The sequence below is a fragment of the Ylistrum balloti genome, unplaced genomic scaffold (genome assembly GCF_031769215.1).
Source record: "Ylistrum balloti isolate Yb309-2 unplaced genomic scaffold, AGI_CSIRO_Ybal_v1 Utg370332, whole genome shotgun sequence".
In the NCBI taxonomy this organism is placed as follows: Eukaryota; Metazoa; Mollusca; class Bivalvia; order Pectinida; family Pectinidae; genus Ylistrum; species Ylistrum balloti.
In genome coordinates this window covers 98,358-120,722 of record NW_026782241.1, presented here as the reverse complement: position 1 = coordinate 120,722, position 22,365 = coordinate 98,358, and the positions used below count along the sequence as shown (strand labels likewise).

General features: G+C 34.7%; 1 protein-coding gene across 1 annotated transcript in view; it reads left to right on the top strand.

Annotated features, from left to right (window-relative positions):
• LOC132553528 (uncharacterized) overlaps positions 1-22,365 on the top strand; it is an 89,756-nt gene that overhangs the window by 18,389 nt on the left and 49,002 nt on the right. Inside the window, exon 2 of the mRNA XM_060217776.1 lies at positions 1,753-2,337. Coding sequence (XP_060073759.1) covers positions 1,804-2,337 — 534 coding nt within the window. The 5' untranslated portion in view covers positions 1,753-1,803. The remainder of the gene's footprint in view (positions 1-1,752; positions 2,338-22,365) is intronic.

Sequence of the window (22,365 nt, the reverse complement as noted above, 5' to 3'; positions counted from 1 at the left end):
AATAAATATACGTTTACTTAAATACAGTTGTATTCCCTCACCGCTGCATACAGTAAATATATGTGGTATATGTATTCTGACAATGGACCGCAAGTTCTGGGATATTTTTTATCTTTCCATACTATAAAAGCAAACGGTTGATATAGATGAAAATAAAGCATTTTAGACGTAAACATATCCCACCTGTACAGGTATGATTACTATACATTTACAATTTATGTATATATACAATACTTTAGCTTGAATATTTAATTCCTTACAACAATGGTAAATAAAAATCAGGCGAATCTCTTCACATTAAGAAATAAAAGCAGTGTTTCTCCACCTTTTCAATACAAATACCTTGTACAAAATTTATATGTCGATAGAAATTCACAATTGTTTAAAAAAAATACAACTGCATATCATGTAACAAAAGTTATCGTGTTTGCTAGTTCCGAATGATATGCCTAGTCGCGTGTCTATTGTCAATAAACAATATCACGGATCCGTCACCAGTCAGGTGTACAGCTCGAGGGTACATCGCCACTTAGTATAGGTCAGACATGTGGGAGCGAGACAGTGTTTTCTCTTGTCCCCTATAACTCTATCAGTTTTCATAGTCCAATATCAAAGGGCCTATATGAAGGTAATATTAGATCTAAATACAGGTGTGTGATGACAGAAATATCATTAGGTCAGCGATGAATAAATCGTGTTTTGTTCATTCACTCCGATTTATATAAAATGACTGAATGATGATTTTATGTTCCTATTTAGATAATTTAAGATACAGCTTGCGCCTTGTAAGGATGTCGTCCTGTTACTGAAGGTCAAGGTTACTGTAACATTTTTGTATAAGGTCAAGGTCAGGCATTATTCAAACTCATCAGCATACATTTAACAACAATACGGCAATTGATACATATTGTAGAAAGAGGTCAATCACACAGATAAAATGTTTCTAAGTGTTTGTTTGTATATTTCTTTGGGTGATAACCTTCCCAGACATACATTTAAACACTGTAGTATGAAATCGTACAAATTTGTCTTTTTAACATAATTGATGTAAAAAAAAATGGTATTAAGTGTGACGTCATTAACATTGTGACGTCACATTTGTTCAAAATTGAAGATTTGCTGAAATGACGAAACGGCTTTCAATTTATACTCGTTAGAAGGAATATGAACGGCGGATTGATCCAGTGCACAAAAGTTCTGGAAATTAATTTAAATTAAATTAAATTAAATTGACAGTAATACGGATTTCACACGAAACGTGAATATTTAAACATAAATCCGCAATATTCATTCCCCGATATCATAATTTGTCTCATCTTATCTTACGTAAACCACCTGTTTCAGTATAGGGGGTGATTCAGCAGATAGCAGTCAGCCTGGATCTCAAGTAGATACTTAAGTGGATGTAGCTTACAAAAAGTACTATATCCCGTATATGTCCCGAACAGTGTGTCGTTTATAATAACAACCACATCAGCTAGAGACATCATCCGGGAACAACGCAGGTGTTTGTTTCATAATTACAAACACAATGTTTAAATCATCATTTGGATCTATTTTCGTGTGATTTCATGTTAACAAATTAATTTGTTTATGTTAAACATGCTGTATTTCGAACTTGGCAGCAGAATTGTAGAAAACCTTCGAATTAACAAGTAATTGTATTTATAAATCATTATTTTGGTGTTGTACTGATACGTACGTAAAAGATTCTTTATCGTCAATAATTTGTGTTTTTTGTTTAATTTTTAGACGGAAGCATGATCCATATCGTAACCGGATGTGAATGTAACCAATGAGACTATGGCGCATGCGTGTGATGAACAGAGACTGCCATTTCAGAACAGCTTCAATGGGTCGTTTCAAACACCTGGTATTTTTTCACCAGTTTTGGTGAATGCATATTCCCTCAGAAATTACGACCTAAGTTATGAAAGTCCACACTTCGGAGATTTTCCTCCTTCTGTTAAAGGTTTTAAAGAAAAAATGGCGCACAATGCTGCCAATTCAAGACGAGGCTCTGGACCTGTGACAAGCTCATGGGTTGATCCATTAGCGTCGAGTGCTAATCCAATTATACAACAGACACACCCGAGCACACCGAAAACTAGCACCCCCCTACCAGGGAGAAACACAGCTTCTAAACGAATGGTTCGTTTCCATGACAGTATGACGTCAGAAGATGACCCAGTGATGACGTTCCTGCTGAAAATTTTAGACAAATTAGAGGAAGAAAGGAAAGAAGAACTGACGAAGAGAAGGAAAGAATGCCGACAAAGGAGGGAGAAGCTGAGGATGCGACAACTCACTGGTAGCTGTTTGGAAACAGACTCTGATGTAAGTATGAATTAATCATAGCATGGATTTATTTTTCGTTAATACTAAGTGGACAAGATGCATGGATATGCAATGTCGTCATTTTCTAGCAATGGTTGGGCATTAGTTTTTTTTAAAAATATTTTAAGATTAAAACTCCTTTTCAAGTTCCACCAATGAGTTTCAGCTGAAACTTGCCTGAAATGATCCTGATATGGACCTGACTAAGTATCGATATTTTTCGGTCCAATCTGAAGTCCAATATCCCCGCCATTTTGAAAAACACATTTGACTGGTGTCATTTAACTGAAAATTGATGGAGGTATTAATTTAAGACAGTCAACAAAGTATTATAATTTTTCGGATTGTCTTGAAATCCAATATGGCAGTCATGAACGCCATTTTGAAAACACATTTTAAAATTAACTCCTTCTCCGGTTCCATTGGTGGTATTACTTTACTTGCAAATATGTTTTATATCCAGTGTCATCTCTAAACTCTCTTTATCTCTGTTTCATATTTTGAAGAACAAAAACCAAGATAAGAAATACTTCACAACATCATATCAATCACATGACGTCACTTTCGAGATTCTGACTCCACGCAATTAAGCGGCTAATTGACAAACTTACCGGTCACGAATTTTTTCAATGTTTTGGCTAAGAACAGCAAATATAAGGGGCCAAATTATATTAAAAGCGCTTGGGTGCACCGAAACCGGAAGAGTTTGAAACACTCCTCCTAAGATCAAACTTTATTCTAAAAATCAAGAAAAAATCACATTTTTCTTTATTTAATTGATCATAGCTTTTTTCTTATGCCAAATTTGACAAATAATGTTTGCTTAAAATGACAAATAGATTCCAATGAACAAATAAGTGGTTATAAGAAGCCTTGCGATGAACCCTTGCTTTGTTATGGAGCCATTTGTGAACCTTACCTTACACCCTTAGTAAATGTCACAAATTCTATAATAATTCAGGCCCTATGGGCCTTTTGAATTTTTAAAGTGCTATTTCCGGGGGGTGTATTGGGGTGCTATACATGCCACATGGTTTGGATTAAATCGTGTCGTGGGCAAAATTCCATCGTTCGTGAAAGAGGTCCTTTATTGTGGGATGTCATTTTGAAAAAAAGACCAGTAGTAAAATCAAAACTTCAATAAAGAGAACAAGAAAATCGCAATATTAAGTTGGTCGACTTGTTATTGTTTTCATACGAGGCTGAATTTAATGACGAGCTTATCAAAACAGGTCACGAAGACCTTGCCAAGTAGGTTCAACAATTTCAATTTCCCTTTTTTCCCTTTTCTGGATAGAAACATACCTGCGTCCGCAAGTTGAGGTGTTTACAAGTCGCAATTGATTCGATATTCAATGGCCTGTTGCCACTATCACATTTTTCGTGCAAGAAGATGTCAACTGACGGACAAACTCATAACACTGGGTTTTAAAACGTTATGGGAAGGTTGATAGTCACTATCGTGATCTCGTTGAAAAATATTCTATTTCTTTGTGCGATATAAAGCTGGGCGTATTTGATGCTCGTTAGCTTGCCTATTGGTTCTGTTGTTGTATGCATTGTTCTCATTTGAAAGCGTGACATTTATTAACCAAGGTTTACATAACGGGTGTCGTCGATGAAGCAGAAGATGTTTACTCTTGTACCTTTTCAGGTGTCTCCATGTAAATCTTTCTTTTGTTTACATTTTCCGTATTTTTATTGAATTTTAGTTTAAATTATGTTTATGTTGACATGTCGGTATTTTCTTGATGTTTTTTGTTGTGCGGAAAAATGTTTTGCGTGTATACAACAGGATATGTAAGCTTCTTCGCTGCCATATATAGAAACAAATATAAGATATTGGTTTCCAACTTAATGGGGCATTAGCAACCATTACCCACAAACACATTCTCTTCTCCTCTTCATCTCATTCCAAGAGGTTATAACAGTAAAGGGAAATAACCGATATCCTTGAAAATATCTTGTATGAAAATTCCTCAAGGAATTTGAGGACATCCTAGCCGATGCCTTCCTCCTGTTCCTTGAGAAAATTTCATACAAGCCGTTTTTGAGGAGATACCAGCTGAGGAAAATCTCGACTTGAGGAAATCTCAAGTTGAGATGTTTTATACAAGTGGGGCCAGATGTAATATGCCTGTCCATACGTGCATTGTTGATGTCAACTCGAACTAGCTGTAATTGTTTGTAAGGCTCCTTTCAATTTACTCATGGAATTTCCAGTAATGATAAGAACATATCATTTTTTACGTTTTATTTTGAAACTTCAACATGTAGCTGTTATATATTTACGATTCGATGCGAGACAACTCTAACAGGAAGCCAAGGGAAATAACTCGTGCTAACCTGCTATATATGAATTTATATGACGTCATTAATAGTGTACGATAGCATATCCAATTCATAAGAAGACAACTCCCTAAAAGTGACCACAATTAAATAGTGTTTATTATTTTCTATTTTTCAATGTTTCTGACACACGGCAGTACGTTGTCCAACTCTAGAGCCAGTCTTTAATCCACTGTAGATCCGGGTAGATCTGCAGTATGGAACTGAAACATTGCATTGTCTCCCTTAGTACCTCTTACACGCATCGAAGTACCTGTACACTAATTCTAAAGGCTAGAATACAGAGTAATTAAAAACATCATCGAAATAAAAGAAAGACTAGGGACAAATGTGTCGAAATCAATTTGTAACCTGATAAATATTATATACAGAATATACTGACAGCTTAAGAAGTGTTGGTCTGTTATAGCGGTAGTAATTATGAAAATACTTGTTCTAATCAGTATCATATAAGTGTGTCATTACTTATGTTAAAACTCAATCATTTCAAATTGTAGAAAGAACCTTTTCTGTTATAACTTAACTATTCATTCTCTATACTTTTCTATAGCGAATAAAGTGAATCCATATGTTTGCCAGGGGCGTAGCTTCCATAGAAAAAAAATCCCAGGCTTACACATAAAAAATCCTTGCATAGAGTATGTCGGAAAAAATTACAAAACTAAGGTTGAAAATGAATATCTAATATTTTTGATACATACAAAAATATAAATAGAAAATTGTTGAATAACTAGGCCTAGTGCATTGCTTTCCGGAACTTTACACACGGCATACTATTCTAATTCTTACTATCATTTCAACGTTTCCGATTATAATGTTGTTAAAGTGCAAATTTTCAAAATGCTTCAGGATTACAGACGTCGATCGACAAGTTTTTCAAACAAAATAAAATCGAATCGAGTGACCACACTAAAAGTGACACGTCCCCTGATCCCCCCACCAGCGCCCTGCTATGGACCCTCTTGGGGCCTAGGCGGCCCAAGACCTCTCGCCTGGGCTTACACATTTCTGCTGGGCTAGCTACGCTCCTGAATTTGCCCCCAGAACAATGGCTACCGATATTTCTATGCCGTCTGCCATCATGGACACTTGTGTAACACACAGCTGTATATATGATATGAACACTTATGTAACACACAGCTGTATATGTGTAACACACACAACTGTATATATACTGTATATATAATATAAACACTTGAACACACAGCTGTTTATATATACGAACAACACACAGCGGTATATATTATACGTAACACACACAGCTGTATATATGATATTAACACTTGTGTAACACACAGCTGTATATATGATATGTACACTTGTGTAACACACAGCTGTATATATGATACGTACACTTGTGTAACACACAGCTGTATATATGATATGTACACTTGTGTAACACAGCTGTATACATGATATGTACACTTGTGTAACACACAGCTGTATATAGGATACGTACACTTGTGTAACACACAGCGGTATATATGATACGTACACTTGTGTAACACACAGCTGTATATATATGAACACTTGTGTAACACAGCTGTATATATACGTACACTTGTGTAACACACAGCTGTATATATGATATGTACACCTGTGTAACACACAGCTGTATGTATGTAACACACACACAGCTGTATATATACACACAGCTGTACACACACAGCTGTATATGTGTAACACACAGCTGTATTTATGATATTAACACTTGTGTAACACACAGCTGTATATATACGTACACTTGTGTTACACACATCTGTATATATGATACGTACACTTGTGTTACACACATCTGTATATATGATACCTACACTTGTGTAACACACAGCTGTATATATATGAACACTTGTGTAACACAGCTGTATATATACGTACACTTGTGTAACACACAGCTGTATATATGATATGTACACTTGTGTAACACACAGCTGTATATATACGTACACTTGTGTAACACACAGCTGTATATATGATACGTACACTTGTGTAACACACAGCTGTATATATGATACGTACACTTGTGTAACACACAGCTGTATGTATATGATATATATACACACTTGTGTTACACACATTGTGTAACACACAGCTGTATATATGATATGTACACTTGTGTAACTTAGCTGTATACATGATATGTACACTTGTGTAACACACAGCTGTATATAGGATACGTACACTTGTGTAACACACAGCTGTATATATGATATTAACACACAGCTGTATATATGTAACACACACAGCTGTATATATGATATACATGATACGTACACTTGTAACACACAACTTGTGTAACACACAGCTGTATATATACGTACACTTGTGTTACACACATCTGTATATATGATACGTACACTTGTGTAACACACAGCTGTATATATGATATGTACACTTGTGTAACACAGCTGTATACATGATATGTACACTTGTGTAACACACAGCTGTATATATGATATGAACACTTGTGTAACACAGCTGTATATAAAATACGTACACTTGTGTAACACACAGCTGTATATATGATATGAACACTTGTGTAACACAGCTGTATATATACGTACACTTGTATATATATGATACACTTGTGTAACACACAGCTGTATATATGATATTAACACTTGTGTAACACACAGCTTGTGTAACACACAGCTGTATATATACGTACGCTTGTGTTACACACAGCGGTATATATGATACGTACACTTGTGTAACACACAGTAGTATATATGATATGAACACTTGTGTAACACAGCTGTATATAAGATACGTACACTTGTGTAACACACAGCTGTATATATGATATGAACACTTGTGTAACACAGCTGTATATATACGTACACTTGTGTAACACACAGCTGTATATATGATACGTACACTTGTGTAACACACAGCTGTATATATGATATTAACACTTGTGTAACACACAGCTGTATTTATGATATTAACACTTGTGTAACACACAGCTGTATATATACGTACGCTTGTGTTACACACAGCGGTATATATGATACGTACACTTGTGTAACACACAGTAGTATATATGATATGTACACTGTATATATATGATATATACACTTGTGTAACACACAGCTGTATATATGATACTTGTGTAACACACAGCTGTATATATGATATTAACACTTGTGTAACACACAGCTGTATATATACGTACACTTGTGTTACACACAGCGGTATATATGATACGTACACTTGTGTAACACACAGTAGTATATATGATATGTACACTTGTGTAACACACAGCGGTATATATGATATTAACACTTGTGTAACACACAGCGGTATATATGATACGTACACTTGTGTAACACACAGCTGTATATATGATACGTACACTTGTGTAACACACAGCTGTATATATGATACGTACACTTGTGTAACACACAGCTGTATATATGATATTAACACTTGTGTAACACACAGCTGTATTTATGATATTAACACTTGTGTAACACACAGCTGTATATATACGTACACTTGTGTTACACACAGCGGTATATATGATACGTACACTTGTGTAACACACAGTAGTATATATGATATGTACACTTGTGTAACACACAGCGGTATATATGATACGTACACTTGTGTAACACACAGCTGTATATATGATATATACACTTGTGTGACACACAGTGGTATATGGTAAATCACGATGAATCACGACATTTCTGACTAATCCTCGGTAGATTAGCCAGATTAAAAGTACCGGTGCGTAATTTATAAACAAACCCGTTGGAGCGTGCTCACCTGAGTACTTGTTCCAGTGAAAGGTAATTAGTTTATCAGGTACAAAGGCTAGCGTAACGAGCCCAGCCCCGTTACTGATTTGCCTATGTCCACTAAATCACTTGTAATTATCAGTAAATAACTACAGACTTATACATAACAGAGCACTAACTAGTCTTGTGTGATTATACCAAGCAAAAGTGTTCAGAGGATTCGTACCTGTCTAGGAGCTGATGATAAAAGGTAAATATTTAAAAATTTCTATCAATATGTCACTTATTTATCATGTATTTTTTTCTGTTGATGTGCAGACGTAACGCTAATGTCAGAGCGTTCACAAATCAAAGAGACTTTACTCGTAATTTGATGGGCGTATCAGCAATATTTCTATGATCACAAGATGTGTGTAATATTTCCCTTCTCATGATGACGTTGGCGAATTTAGTAAATATCACATAGAATGCGCAACGGTCTTGTTCCGTATTGTTATCAGTTGGTTGATAATGTATACAAGTAGCAAATCTCGCGTGTTACGTGTTAAATATGCACGTGTAAATCCACTTAAAATGTCACCACTGTCAAATATCTTTCCGTTTTGCTTTGTTTTTTTATCGTGTCTATTTATCTATTTTGATAAATAAGAATAAAGTTATTTTAATTTTATTTCATTTTAGTGAAACGAACGTTTAATAATATATATATATCAATGAGTAGACGTTATTCAGAATGAGACCAAGGTTTTGTGGTACATAGATGATTCTCTAATAATATATTTACACGTGCAGTCTCCACTTACTCTCTTTATACCAGAATTCAAATCAATATATACATTTATTTAAGATGCAATAACAGAATCAAATTAAACATCAAATACATAAACATGAAATATATAAACAAAACCAGATATTTATCATTTTACAGAATCATTTAGCAAAATATGCTTTTTATCTATTTATCTGGAAAGAATTTAGATAGATGAGAACAAAACCATTTACTTTTCTATATCGTTACACAATAAAATTTCACAGAAATCTGTTCCGATACTGTAATTACACAACCCATCTCCCACCATGAAATGATTTTGGGCTTAGAATTCGATAAACGTTGCTGTTAGGTCCAATTCTCTGTTAACAATATTTATAAAATAGGATACTATTTTAGCATCGATGTTTTCTCCAGTCTGTTTCTGATATTAGTAAGTTAAAACATGCCAGTAGTTTTGGTAAGAATGTTCGACACATTTTTTAATTGAGCAGGTTATAAGTTTGGAGTCTTCGCGTTTGTCTTCTCTGACATCAAAACGACAGTGGGAGCGTTATGTTTTATCAACATGCCCTCTGCCTGGCCAACTTCAGAAATAATGAGCCAAACAAAACTAAGATAAATAAATAAATAAAAAAAGAAACTTATCACACCTTCTCAGAACTGTCAAAGTACACAAATCTGCCAAAATTTTACCAAAATGTCATTTTATTAGAAATGTGACATAATTAATTGGTAGATAAGCCAATTAATCCGTGAGATTTTCAGGCCAGGTGGTTGATTGTAAAGTGTGCATTGGTGTAATCCGTCCACTGTGACGGTAGTGTTTATATTATTATGGACATCGGTCAGGGACAATGGTCAAACATGTCCAGACTCTCTGTGGGGGAACAGTGGACAATAGAAATCATATCAGACACGGACAGGTACAGATTATAAAATATTTTATACCTGTCAACATAACATGAGAAAGAATTGGACAGCCTTGGGTGTTAACAAAACACATACTAATATAGACAAAAAAATTGGCAGCAGGGCATATCCACAGACTGGGTCACTCGGTCACAGACCGACAACGATGAAAATACGGAAACACCGAATGTGCGGAATGCGGCGTTGTTAACACAAACAATACTCGATTCCTTATGCACAAAAAATACTTCTCATATTGGTTTAGTGCTTTCTAATTTTGCTGACACAAGACCTTCTTATCCATTCGCTATTTTCATCAGAAATTTGCTGTTTTTGTTTCTATGTAAAATGTTTCAGAAATTTAGTTTTTGTTTCGTTCATCAGCACATAAGCAAGAACATTACGATTTTCAATGACCACATCTGTCACTTATACATTCATGTACTTAAAATCCAGGATACTTCTAACCGTTGTCCTGAGACCTATCTGCTTCCTTTCTATCGTTTTCTCTCCAAATTCCTCACTAGACGAAACCTCACACTTGCTCTCCCCTTTGGCCGACCTGCTGCCCTTTGACCTGCGAAATGGAGTTATGTGCTCGATACTCCATTGTATGTTGCTATAAATATGAAAATGGTTGTCATTTCAAAACGTGACGTCACTCATTTGTTTTAACCAACATTTTTACATGGCGGGTGTTTTAAATAAAGCCGAAGACGCTTATCCTTCAGGAACATATAGTCTTATTCTGTTGTTCTTTTTCATAAGTCTCCGAGGAAATATTACTTCATTTTTTCTTTTGCGCCTGTTTTATTGATTTCAGTGTTAAATTTAGATTCCATTGACACGCCGGGCTGGACATAAATAGTCTTCTTACGATGTAATGTAACTCGATGGAACGTGTTTCCAGATTTTTGTGTATAACACTATGGAAACGTCCTTGAGTGACCCCACCATACGTAAACACTGTTTTACACTACCCAGTTAAAATCTGAAAACAAGAAAGGCTCTTCAAGATTAGCCGCTTACCGTCACATTAATATGGAATAACTTACTTTTGAACTAGATACGCACGACGAATTCAATTTATGAAAACAGGAAATGTTATAGCATACGTGATATTGAACTGGTTATACGATGAATTCAATTTTATAAAAACTGTAAATGATATGGCATTCGCTCCTTGCTCTCAAAATAAGTAGAATCTGGCTTCTGGATATTTGGTTGATACTGAAATACTTTGAAACCAAATTTATAAGAACATAATCATCCATGTTTGTATTGAGTGTAAAAGAAAGTTATGGAAATTTTATTAATAGAGCTCCAATTATTCGTTTTTCTCTTATACATGCATTTACTACTTATTTGAGAAGTGAAAGGATTTGAGATGAAATGGGATGAAAGTAAGTTAATATAAGCTAATTAGTCATCTGTAAGAAAGTTCAAATATTGACGTTCGGTCGATTAAAACTCTATAATATAACAATATCAGATGTCATTGTTACAACTCATATTTGATTTTCTTTTGCTTCATTTGACATGTGTCTTTAAATGAAGAAATAATTTTCAAAAGTTGTCCATCTGGCGAAAATAAGTCTTAATCACCAATCAAGTTAAACACAATAATGTTCATTTCTAATTCTTCATACACACGGAAACTTTTAAAAGAGATATTCTAGAAATATAAAGAGTTAGGTTTTGTTTAAATACATAAATTGTTCCTCGTTAACATCTGTTATTAAAACGAGGACAGTAAAATTGAGTTGTTATATTACCATATGATGTTACCATTGTGATATGACAAAGAGGCTAGGAATGATGTCCTTCATGTAAAAATCTTAATTATTCCATTGTAATGAGTATTGTTCTAAAAGAATGCACAATATATTCTAGTTTTTAAAAGTATTGTGACGATTATACTCCGGAATTTACACACCCCGTAATTGCCTTACCTACATAACAATGTTATAAACAGGTAGTGTAATTACAGGATCACGTTTTAGATAATGTGATAACTTCTTCATTAGACCGAGCCTAAGAAAAACACGCCAGAACAACTGGCATGTATTGTCGTCTCCTCTGTAGGCTTTTCTATTATTTTTGACAAAAGAGTTTAAAATAAAGCAAAGATCACCGTCTTATTATATTGTTTTTCCTCTCATATTACTATCTGATATTTATGATAATTGTTTTATGTTATGCGTATTAAATCTAACGTTGGATATTCGTTACATTATGCCATGTCGTTATACTGTATAAAAGACTTTTGAATAAATATCAATTATACCATCACAAATTATCAAAGTTTATGCAAATACGAACATACAGGTGTTACGACCCACTAGTATAGTAGTAAATAGAAAGTATTCTCTTGCAGCCTTCATATGTTTATGAATTGTAGAGGATGACAGGGTAATCTTGGTGGAACATGTAGACACCTACCACTGATCTATCACAAACAGTTCAATAGATTTGTTCACGGGAGCGCCTGTTGAATAATGAACACTGAATATTCGCTGAGTGAATATTTGTATATATGAAGTAATGGATCTTGTTTTCCAGACAAAACCCCGAACATAGTTTACATTGTAACCACTCCAGGCTTGGCCAATTTTTAACAGGAGATCTCAAGTCATTTTACCTTTGTTTGAATTAGTAATTCAATCTGAAGCATATATTTTATTATGATGAGATCTTTTGTTAATATATTGACATAGCTGACCCACTTCCAGATCTGGGCACTACCTGCATATTTGTATACATATACACAAGGACGTTATACGTCGGACGACACATCGACTTAAAGACTACACTATCCTGTATATTGAAGTTGTGAAATCTAATACATTTCTGATCAGCCTTGTCGATGGCTTTGCGAGATAGTGTATCCCATTAAGAATATACGAACCTTTAAATATTTCCTATTGAGCCAGATAGAACAGTAATCTATGTATAGGTATTTTGGAGTTTTTACGACGTGTCTCTGGCGTTTTATGTAACTTCCCACAACGCTATACACGATGGCTGCCAAAATGAAGGTAAGAAGTTAATGTAAATTTATTATTAACCCTTCCAAACCTAAACCTTTCCTATTCACTGTAATGATCATGTGTTTAAAGCTCGTGTTGCTGAATTTGTTTTCATGTCTATAGGACCAATGCTCTCAATGCTTGGGGGATACACAAATGTAGTCACCGTACACCAGTAAAACGACATTTTGCTGTGAATTATGGACAGCAGTTATGTCTGGTTTTTGTTCCAATGGACTTCCCTCAGTGAAATTGTCAGTGGTGTCTAATATCTTATCAACCAGCTGTGAAACACCTGTGACTAGATAGTTACGTAACTAAGTGGAAAGTTATTTGATTAGCTGAAAATTGGTATAATGACGTTCTCTATGTAGCGATGAAGCGTGACGTTTTGTTGCCAATACGGAAATGTTTGTGATTTCATTTCGAAATCATCGTCTGTATATATCTGTTGTCTGTTAGCATCAATACCAAATGAAAAATGTCGAAAACTGCTTAAGCAAACACTTCTTTAAGTATTAAATTTGCTTGAACAGCGATTGTTAAAACTGACTTTCTCTTTAAATCACCAGACCACCAAGAAGTTCCTGTTTTTGTCTTCTCTCTAAATAAACCTCAAACTTCCACAATATATTTTATGTTTCTTTACCTGTTGCCCTTGGGTAAACATGGTATGTACACACTATTAATGTTTTTATTTTTGTTGTCTTTTCCTTTGGTTTTGTTTTTATTTTTGTTGTCTTTTACTTTTTTCCGCATCGGCGTATCTCTTTCTTGTTTGTTTGATACGGTGATAAATGTCCTCTCGTGAAAGGACAGATATTGAACACGTCAAACAACGTATTGATAAAAAAATATACACATTGGGAATACCAGCAAAAATAAAAAAGAAATTTAATACAAACGTTTTAAAGATAGCGTTTCTGAAAACAAGCTTTCGAACCACTTAAAAACTGTCGAGATATGTGTTTCAGCTGACAGCTCTTCAGTTACAAACAAAGCTATATTATTATATGCAAATAGCTCGGATTTCGGAATAAATTGACTTTTTAAATCCCCAGATATGGTTTAAGTTTACGATAAAACATGTAATGTATTTGATAGGACTATGAGGTTATTGTCGGTCGGATTTCTGTGACTGGTGTTAGGTGTCACTTGTTGTCCGTACACACTGACCGTGTCCACATCATCATTTCTAGTCTGTACCCAGACTACATGTCCCGACAGAACTGTGCTGTACACACAGGAGTGCAAGCAAAATCTGTATTTTTCGCCGTATTTATCACTAATGTGACACAGAGAGAAGTGTGTAAAGTCCTTGTATCTACTAGTTTATTATTTTTTTTGTCAAAATTGGCAAAACGTTTGGAAATGCTCCTATAATTCAGTACAAGTGTGGATTTTTGAATGGGTCACGTCCTCGTTAGAATTGTTAACAGACTACTTTGGACAAGAAGAGATGTACTTGGGTAAGTTAAAGTATGCTATCATTATACTTATGTAGAAAGGTGTCAGTGGCACCAGTAATGTAAAATTATATTCATAAATTTGATTAGATATTTTGCTTTAAAGTGTCAACAATTGTGACGTCACGGGTAACAATAAAACGACACTGGATGTTTATATATCATGTGTTGTGATACAGCTAGAAATTCAAATACGTCTTTTATTGCTAACCAATGAAGCTGTTGTCATGTATCAAATGTTATATTGTGATATCTGAAGTTAGATACTTAACAGACGAACCTATCACATTGGAAACGTTTATACAATTTGAAAATGTCACTTTTTATCGCTACACGATTTAAAAAGTAAACAAGACATACCTAGAATCTGATAAAGCTAGTGTGAACAGGTCGTTTATCGCGATACTCGTTAACATCGGTAAATCACTTCATGAGGTTAATTTAAATAACTCGTTTAACACGTCACGCTTCATTAACAGATAAAGAACTGTAATAGCCGTGTGTGTAGTCACACATTCCTTCTGGTACCATTAGGTATTTAGTCCGAACTCGGGTATAGTGTCCTCCATATTTGTGTATTGACAACGTGGTATATTTTGTAGAGTATTTGTGTCCTGATTTAGTGTATTAGGATAGACATATCTTTGAATATGTTGTTTCTAATATGCTTCTTATCTACCTAATGACCTCTACTTAGCTGACAGTGGGAACCTCGCCGACTTACTCTAGAAACAACAACGGAAATGCCGATAATTCAACAGAATCTAAATTTTGAATAAAATTAGTTGAATATAGGGCAAGATATAAACTAAAGAAAAATACACACAGAGACTCGGGGAAAAAAGCACAAGAAAATAAGACCATGTGCTCCAGAAGGAAAAGCATCTTCTACTTCATCGACGAAACCCGCGATGTAAATCTTGGTCAAACCAATTAAGCAATGTCATGTTCTCAAATGACATCGAAGTAAACGATTACGAAACCACCAAGTTTGAAACTATCTTTCTTAGCATACAGCTTGATTGAAAGCTGTCGTTATTGGTTTCGTTGATGAAGGTAAGCGCTGAAGAGTCTGTCGTATCCTTGAATTCCAATTTTGGTGAGTATATTCAATGGCCATGGTGTATAGATTACTTGTTATTTAAAGACACGACATCATCAATATGTACAGTATATAAATGAAAATGAAGGCCTCCGCAGTCAGCAAGGTCTTTTATGACGTGTTTTAATAAGCCTCGCATGAAAACAAGAATTAGCCATCCCAGAGACTCAAATTTTCCTTTCAAAATATAGACCCTTTCAGTCTAAGTATATGACCATCGCCCTGGAAATTCCAACTTTCTGCTCCTCCGGGCAATTGCTTCCTATCCGATCCTGTCTGGACATCTATACACCGTCCTTGCCCTGGAAACCTTATTTATACATAGACCGATGATATGGTTTCTGACATTTTATTGTCTTATCCAAACTATTCTAATTATTTTATAAAGTTACATTGTTTTTCCATATTTTCATTATTTGCTTTTAAATCTGAAAAAAATAATATGAGCTCATAAAGATATAAGAGTCAGACAGTAAGGTGCTGTTTAAGAGTCTCAATGCTTTTCCTAATCAATCAACTACCCTGAACTTCATTACCTCCACTAACCTTCCAGACCTACTACCAATACACCTATCTCTCCCTGGAAGTTATCATAAATCCGCTGACCAGATCAAGTCATTGTGCTATGGTTTATATACTTCGTAGTGTATTGGTCAGCCAACCCACTTCAATCTAAATGTCGATTTAAGAACACGACCTGTCAAATCTTATCAAGTCTTATCGATAACGATTGATGACTTTTGTCATTTATGACTTTCTATTCCTGTAGATTTTATCAAATTTGAATTACCCCTTACAGAGCATAATATCGCTTCTAAATTCCATAAACTCTGTGTTTTAACTCATATACTCGTTACAAGTATGTCCAAATACTTTCGGTCAGGGATGTGATTAAGAGAAGTGTAGAAAGACATACCTTTACTGTTACATATTGGTATAAAAGGAAGGTAGTGTAGAGCCAGGGACCCTATATGTTACATATATATTGTCAGTACGGGGATACCGTACAGAAAAATGATCACTGGGTTCTAGTGTAATCAAACAAGGGAAAGACTATTTTACACGAGTACATCACGTTGTTCTAAACTTTTCAGATATATGAAAGTTACGACATTTATTTAATTATGAAGCACCTTCACATCTAGATTTGACTTTATTTTCGATCGGATTTTCCTCGGTCGCCTATTCTTCAGAATTTGAGCCTTTGATGTTACTGGCGAGTTCTACAATGACGAAACAGCTGTATGATACAGTTTAATTCATTGTTTGTCGTTAATGTATCTTACTAAAGTTGTATTAAAAGGTGTTTTCATTTGTTCATCTTTTGTACAATCTCCCATTGGTCGTGCATTCTCATTTAGGCCTAAATCTAGAAATACTACTTATGCAGAGCGAGGGAACTACAACAGACTTTTGTTATATTCAGACAAAACAGAAGTAACTACGTTTCTGAGACAGTTTCGGTATAATCTGTGTCAGAATCGCTGATGGCAGGTTCTCTCTCTGTATCATACCCTTAATTAAAATTCCTGTCTCGACGGAGGCCGGTTTCTCTTTCCTATGGGAAACTAGCAACGTAAACAAACATGAAAAAGAAGAAAACAAAATCTAAAATACTTATCAGAAAATTTTAAGCTTTCATTAAATGGCAGTTATTTCATGAAATTATACAGCAAAATACGTGTATTTGCACACGCTGGTTCATAAATTCGTAAACGTCACTGAAATGACAAGCATTTGATATATGTAAATAAACAACACCTGTTGGGAACCTGATATTTTGATAAATGGCTCTTTTGATATCACGAGTTATGTGTCCAATATTGTTGAAAATCGTGGTATGATATTAAATCAAATGGTTTTAATCAGTCAGAGGTTAATGGTCAAAACGACCTTACGCCATCTATCAAACATGTATTTCAAGTTTATTTAATATTTGAGTAAATTGATATAATATGTTTTAGTTATATGACTTTCATGTAAGCAATATGTAAACCCCCACGGTTGATGGAGGACATCATGCTGTTTTTATACATTTGTATGCCATATGCGGCGATATAGAAAATGTTTGCTCAAAGGAAAGAAACCAAAGCTCCATGACGAACTTTAAAAATCTGATAACATATTTGAATAAATTATTTGTTTACATTTTTGTCAGCCAGTTTTCTGTAAACGGCGGTGTACTCGTTTGATTTATTGTCACGCACGCGTATCGCCTGTTGTTCTATTGGACGTTGGGACACAATCTTCCCAAACAATATTATCTCTCTAATGAACCATGGGACGACGGTGGTCCATAAGGGTATGAACCTCATGTAAGTGTTGGTACGTTATATACTGTTATGTACTCTAGTGAAACAGTTGCGATCTAACAGGTATCTGTGTGTTGCTGTGTTTTCTTATTTTTCGCGTCTTACTGCGTGAGGACGATTCATTTGAATTCACAATATTTCTAAGATTATGATGGTGAACTCTAGACTTTGCAAAAACTGAAAATGTTAAATTCATCTTCATTCTAATCAACTATCAAGAGGATTTCCATGGACGTTGTCAGGCAAGGTAGGTATCAGTAGAACAAGTATTTATTTCTGAAACCTTTATTTTATAGTACGTATTTCGCGTCTGGCTTGGAATGCCCTTCAAGCATTTAGAAACGTACTTCAGAAAAAGTAAATCTTTAAATTGTGATATCATAACTCATCTTGATTGAACTGTTGATAGAATCGTAGCCACTAGCGATATATGGGCGTAAGTACAATAAACAAAAGCGTCACGGATGAAATAATGATGATGTAGGATACACTGGTATATATATGATTGTGTACGTGGATTGTCTGACTGCATCTGAGTTATCCTATAGATTACTATTCTCAGCTTTCAGATGTAAACGTGACTGAAAATATGAAGGATTCAACCTAAAGATGGAAATCTGATAACATTTGAATAAAGATTTAAACACCCTCTAGAAATATTTGATGCGATGCTAATACAATGTCACAGGTTACAATAGGACTTTGATATGTAGAGGGATTTATACTGAATTTTTTTCCCCTATTTTGTGTTAACTCGTGCTGATGTTAATATCTGTTATACTGGGTTCCAGGCCATGGTACCATTGGGTTGCGTATTTTTGTTTAATTGCTGATGTGCTAGAATGAAACAAGCAATAGAATAATAAGCAAGAAAATAGCATGTCACCAAAACTTAATGTCAACTCAAAATCGATGAAATGAGGAAAAATAATTGATAAAAAAACTTACACAGATAAGTGTTAAAATTGTACAAGGAGAATAAGACCAGGTGTTTCGAAAGAGAAAGCTTTCGTCGACGAGCTTTACATGGTACTTTCCGTAAAACCATTGTAGTGATATGATAGCAAAAGTACAGATTGATCAGCTGTAATATTGCCCGACTGTAGAGCAAACTTTAAAAAGTAATAACAAAACGTTGTAGATCTCAAAACAAGGAACATATTTCACAACGACGAAACAGTACTGGGTTTAACATTATTTAGTTCCTGTATAAAATAACATAAGAAAGGATTACATTTTGAGTTGATAAGCTTCCTAAGTTTGTAAATCAATTAAAATGCTTTTTTGTCTTTGCAAAATTCTTTTCCCTGAAGATGGTTTAATGTTGTCTTCTGTATCGCGAATTTCACTTTGTTGAGAAAGTCAATGGTAATATTCTCTTAATGTGTCGGGCTTACTGAAATTCAAAAGGGCAACCCTATCAAAATCACAAGTACGTGAGACATTCACTATCAGAAAATAGAATAAACAGGCCAACATAAAGACTTTCGTAACATAATGGGGAAACACTTTAGTGTCCGTAGGATTTAGATATGTTTACATCGAATTCTTGAAGGGTTTCCAGTTTTATTGTTAAATAACTTAAATTGGCATCCTGTTCGTCCCGATCCTGATAAAATAAAATTGCTAGTTTATGCGAAATCTGAAATTTTATTCTATTTGGTCCTCACTGCTGAGCACTGGAGGGTTATTTTTACGACTTGAGTCGGTGCCAGAGTCCTATATATTCAGCAATTTCCCTGAATGTACTTGAATGTGTTTGTCGTTGTTGTATGGTATGACATTTGAAATGAAATAAGTAAGACTTCCTAAACTTTATGACAAGGTTTCCTTCTGAATGCCAAGATATGAATTAAGAATTCTACTTTAAATGGCATGTAAATAATGATAGGGAAAAATAACCAACATTTGTTTAAAGGTATGACTTAAGTATTTCTATGTAACTTAGTCTATGTCTTTTTTCTGTTTTGATGAGCATGATTGCATCCAATTTTAAAAATCGATTTTATACTAATTTTCTGACGTACATTTTCATGACATTTAATGAGTGCCAAATAAAAATCCGAAACTTTTTAAATTATTTTTTTTTGTATGCTGAAGTGAATAAAAACAATTAAGAATATTCCAATACGTCGACAGAATCATAATCCCGACTCAGATTCAATCAAACTAGGGCAACATAGGAACAAAATAAATACATGGACACTGAAATTATAGACTGTATATTATACCAACATTTTATTTAAATTTTCTGTTTATTGATGTTTTTGTAATAACTAATATTTTTGTGATGATCACCAGTCCATAACTTATTATAAAACCGTCATTAAGAGCTGTAAATGGATTGATTTAATTTAATATTCCTTTTTTAGAAGCAGTGCTTTAAGTAGACTAGATGAGAAGGGATGCGTGACTGTTGGAGTTCTATAGAAGGTAGTGATAACGAGTTGAGACAGATCAGTCAGCAGGTCACATTTCAATATAATTAACACGTTTGACGTTTCTGCTTCTATATTACGCTGTAGCAGTGAACGGTGCAACCTCAGACATGTTATTTGCCCTCGACACTGTTCCTGTAAGACTTTTTTCCATCGGACGTTTATATGTGAAAGATCTATTGCGTTTGGCTCTCGAGTGCAGTACCAGTGAATATTGTACGTTTTATCCGGGACACTACCTGTGAATATGTCATGAAGTCATGACAATGTACCTGTGAATGACCTATGAAGTTTTGCCATTAGACACTATACCTGTGAAAGCTCTATGAAGTTTTGCCCTCAGACACTGTACCTGTGAAAGCTCTATGAAGTTTTGCCCTCAGACACTGTACCTGTGAATGACCTATGAAGTTTTGCCCTCAGACATTGTACCAGTGAATGATCTATGCAGTTTTGCCCTCAGACACTATACCTGTGAATGCTCAATTAAATTTTGCCATCAGACACTGTACCTGTGAATGATCTATGCAGTTTTGCCATCAGACAATGTACCTGTGAATGAACTATGAAGTTTTGCCCTCAGACACTGTACCTGTGAATGACCTATGAAGTTTTGCCCTCAGACATTGTACCAGTGAATGATCTATGCAGTTTTGCCCTCAGACACTATACCTGTGAATGCTCAATTAAATTTTGCCATCAGACACTGTACCTGTGAAATCTCTATGCAGTTTTGCCATCAGACACTGTACCTGTGAATGAACTATGATGTTTTGCCCTCAGGCACTGTACCTGTGAAATCTCTATGCAGTTTTGCCATCAGACACTGTACCTGTGAAATCTCTATGCAGTTTTGCCATCAGACACTGTACCTGTGAATGATCTATTCAGTTTTGCCCTCAGACATTGAATGTCTTAATAGTGTAGTACGTTTTCTATCTAAAACATTAACGTTTTGCTCATGTTGACTCTAACCGAGGTAGAGATTTATATATGTCCATATTCAAGTGGCTCAATATTTACACTCTCGTTAATGTGGCAAACATAGACGAGATAATATACCCCCATCAAAAGAATACTGTAACGTCGTGGAGCTGCTGATATATATGGTGGTGTCTGTACTAAATTATATATAAAACACAGGTCGCTCTGAAAAATATTAGCTTTTATGAAAGGAAACAGTAAATACTGTATTATGTGAAAAATATGACGTCACATTTTAAGGGATTTACGAAACATTACCAGATGGATTTTCATCTTACAGGTAAGTTACATTCCATCTGTTTCATTCTACCTGTGTTTCATTCTACCTGTGTTTCATTCATTCATCAGTTTACATCAGATAATGTTTTCAAGTGCTTATTAAAATATAGCAGTTTTTAAAGAATTATTTTTGTTAAACCGGAATTGTATCGTTTTCATGTGAAATAGTCCAGAATTAAGAAAAAAACCAATTATCGGTTTTTCCCACACTGTAAAACATTTTTAAAACTTACAGTATATAATGTATACAAGAAATTCAAGAGATGAAATAAGTACATGGTGATAAATATATTTAAATAGAAGTTAATGATAGCTTTGTCACCACTTTCCCTTGACTCGAATCATTGAGTTTCTAGGTCTACCCAATATAAATACTTTTTATGGATAGTTATGTATACACACTGACTGATAAGTACTTAGGTCCGGGGTGACAAGTACATATTATTTCAATATTTCATCAGTATTGCTACATTTTGTTCCTCGTAACTTGCAACTTTTCTATTGCTTCTTGTTTTTTTTTATTTTTCTCATTTCTCATGTCCGTTGGACCGTCAACCATTGATTGAAGCTTTTAGGACACAACCAACCATAACGTTAAGTCAAATATAGTGCTTCCGTGTTGATGTTTTGAATTAATGTGCCGAG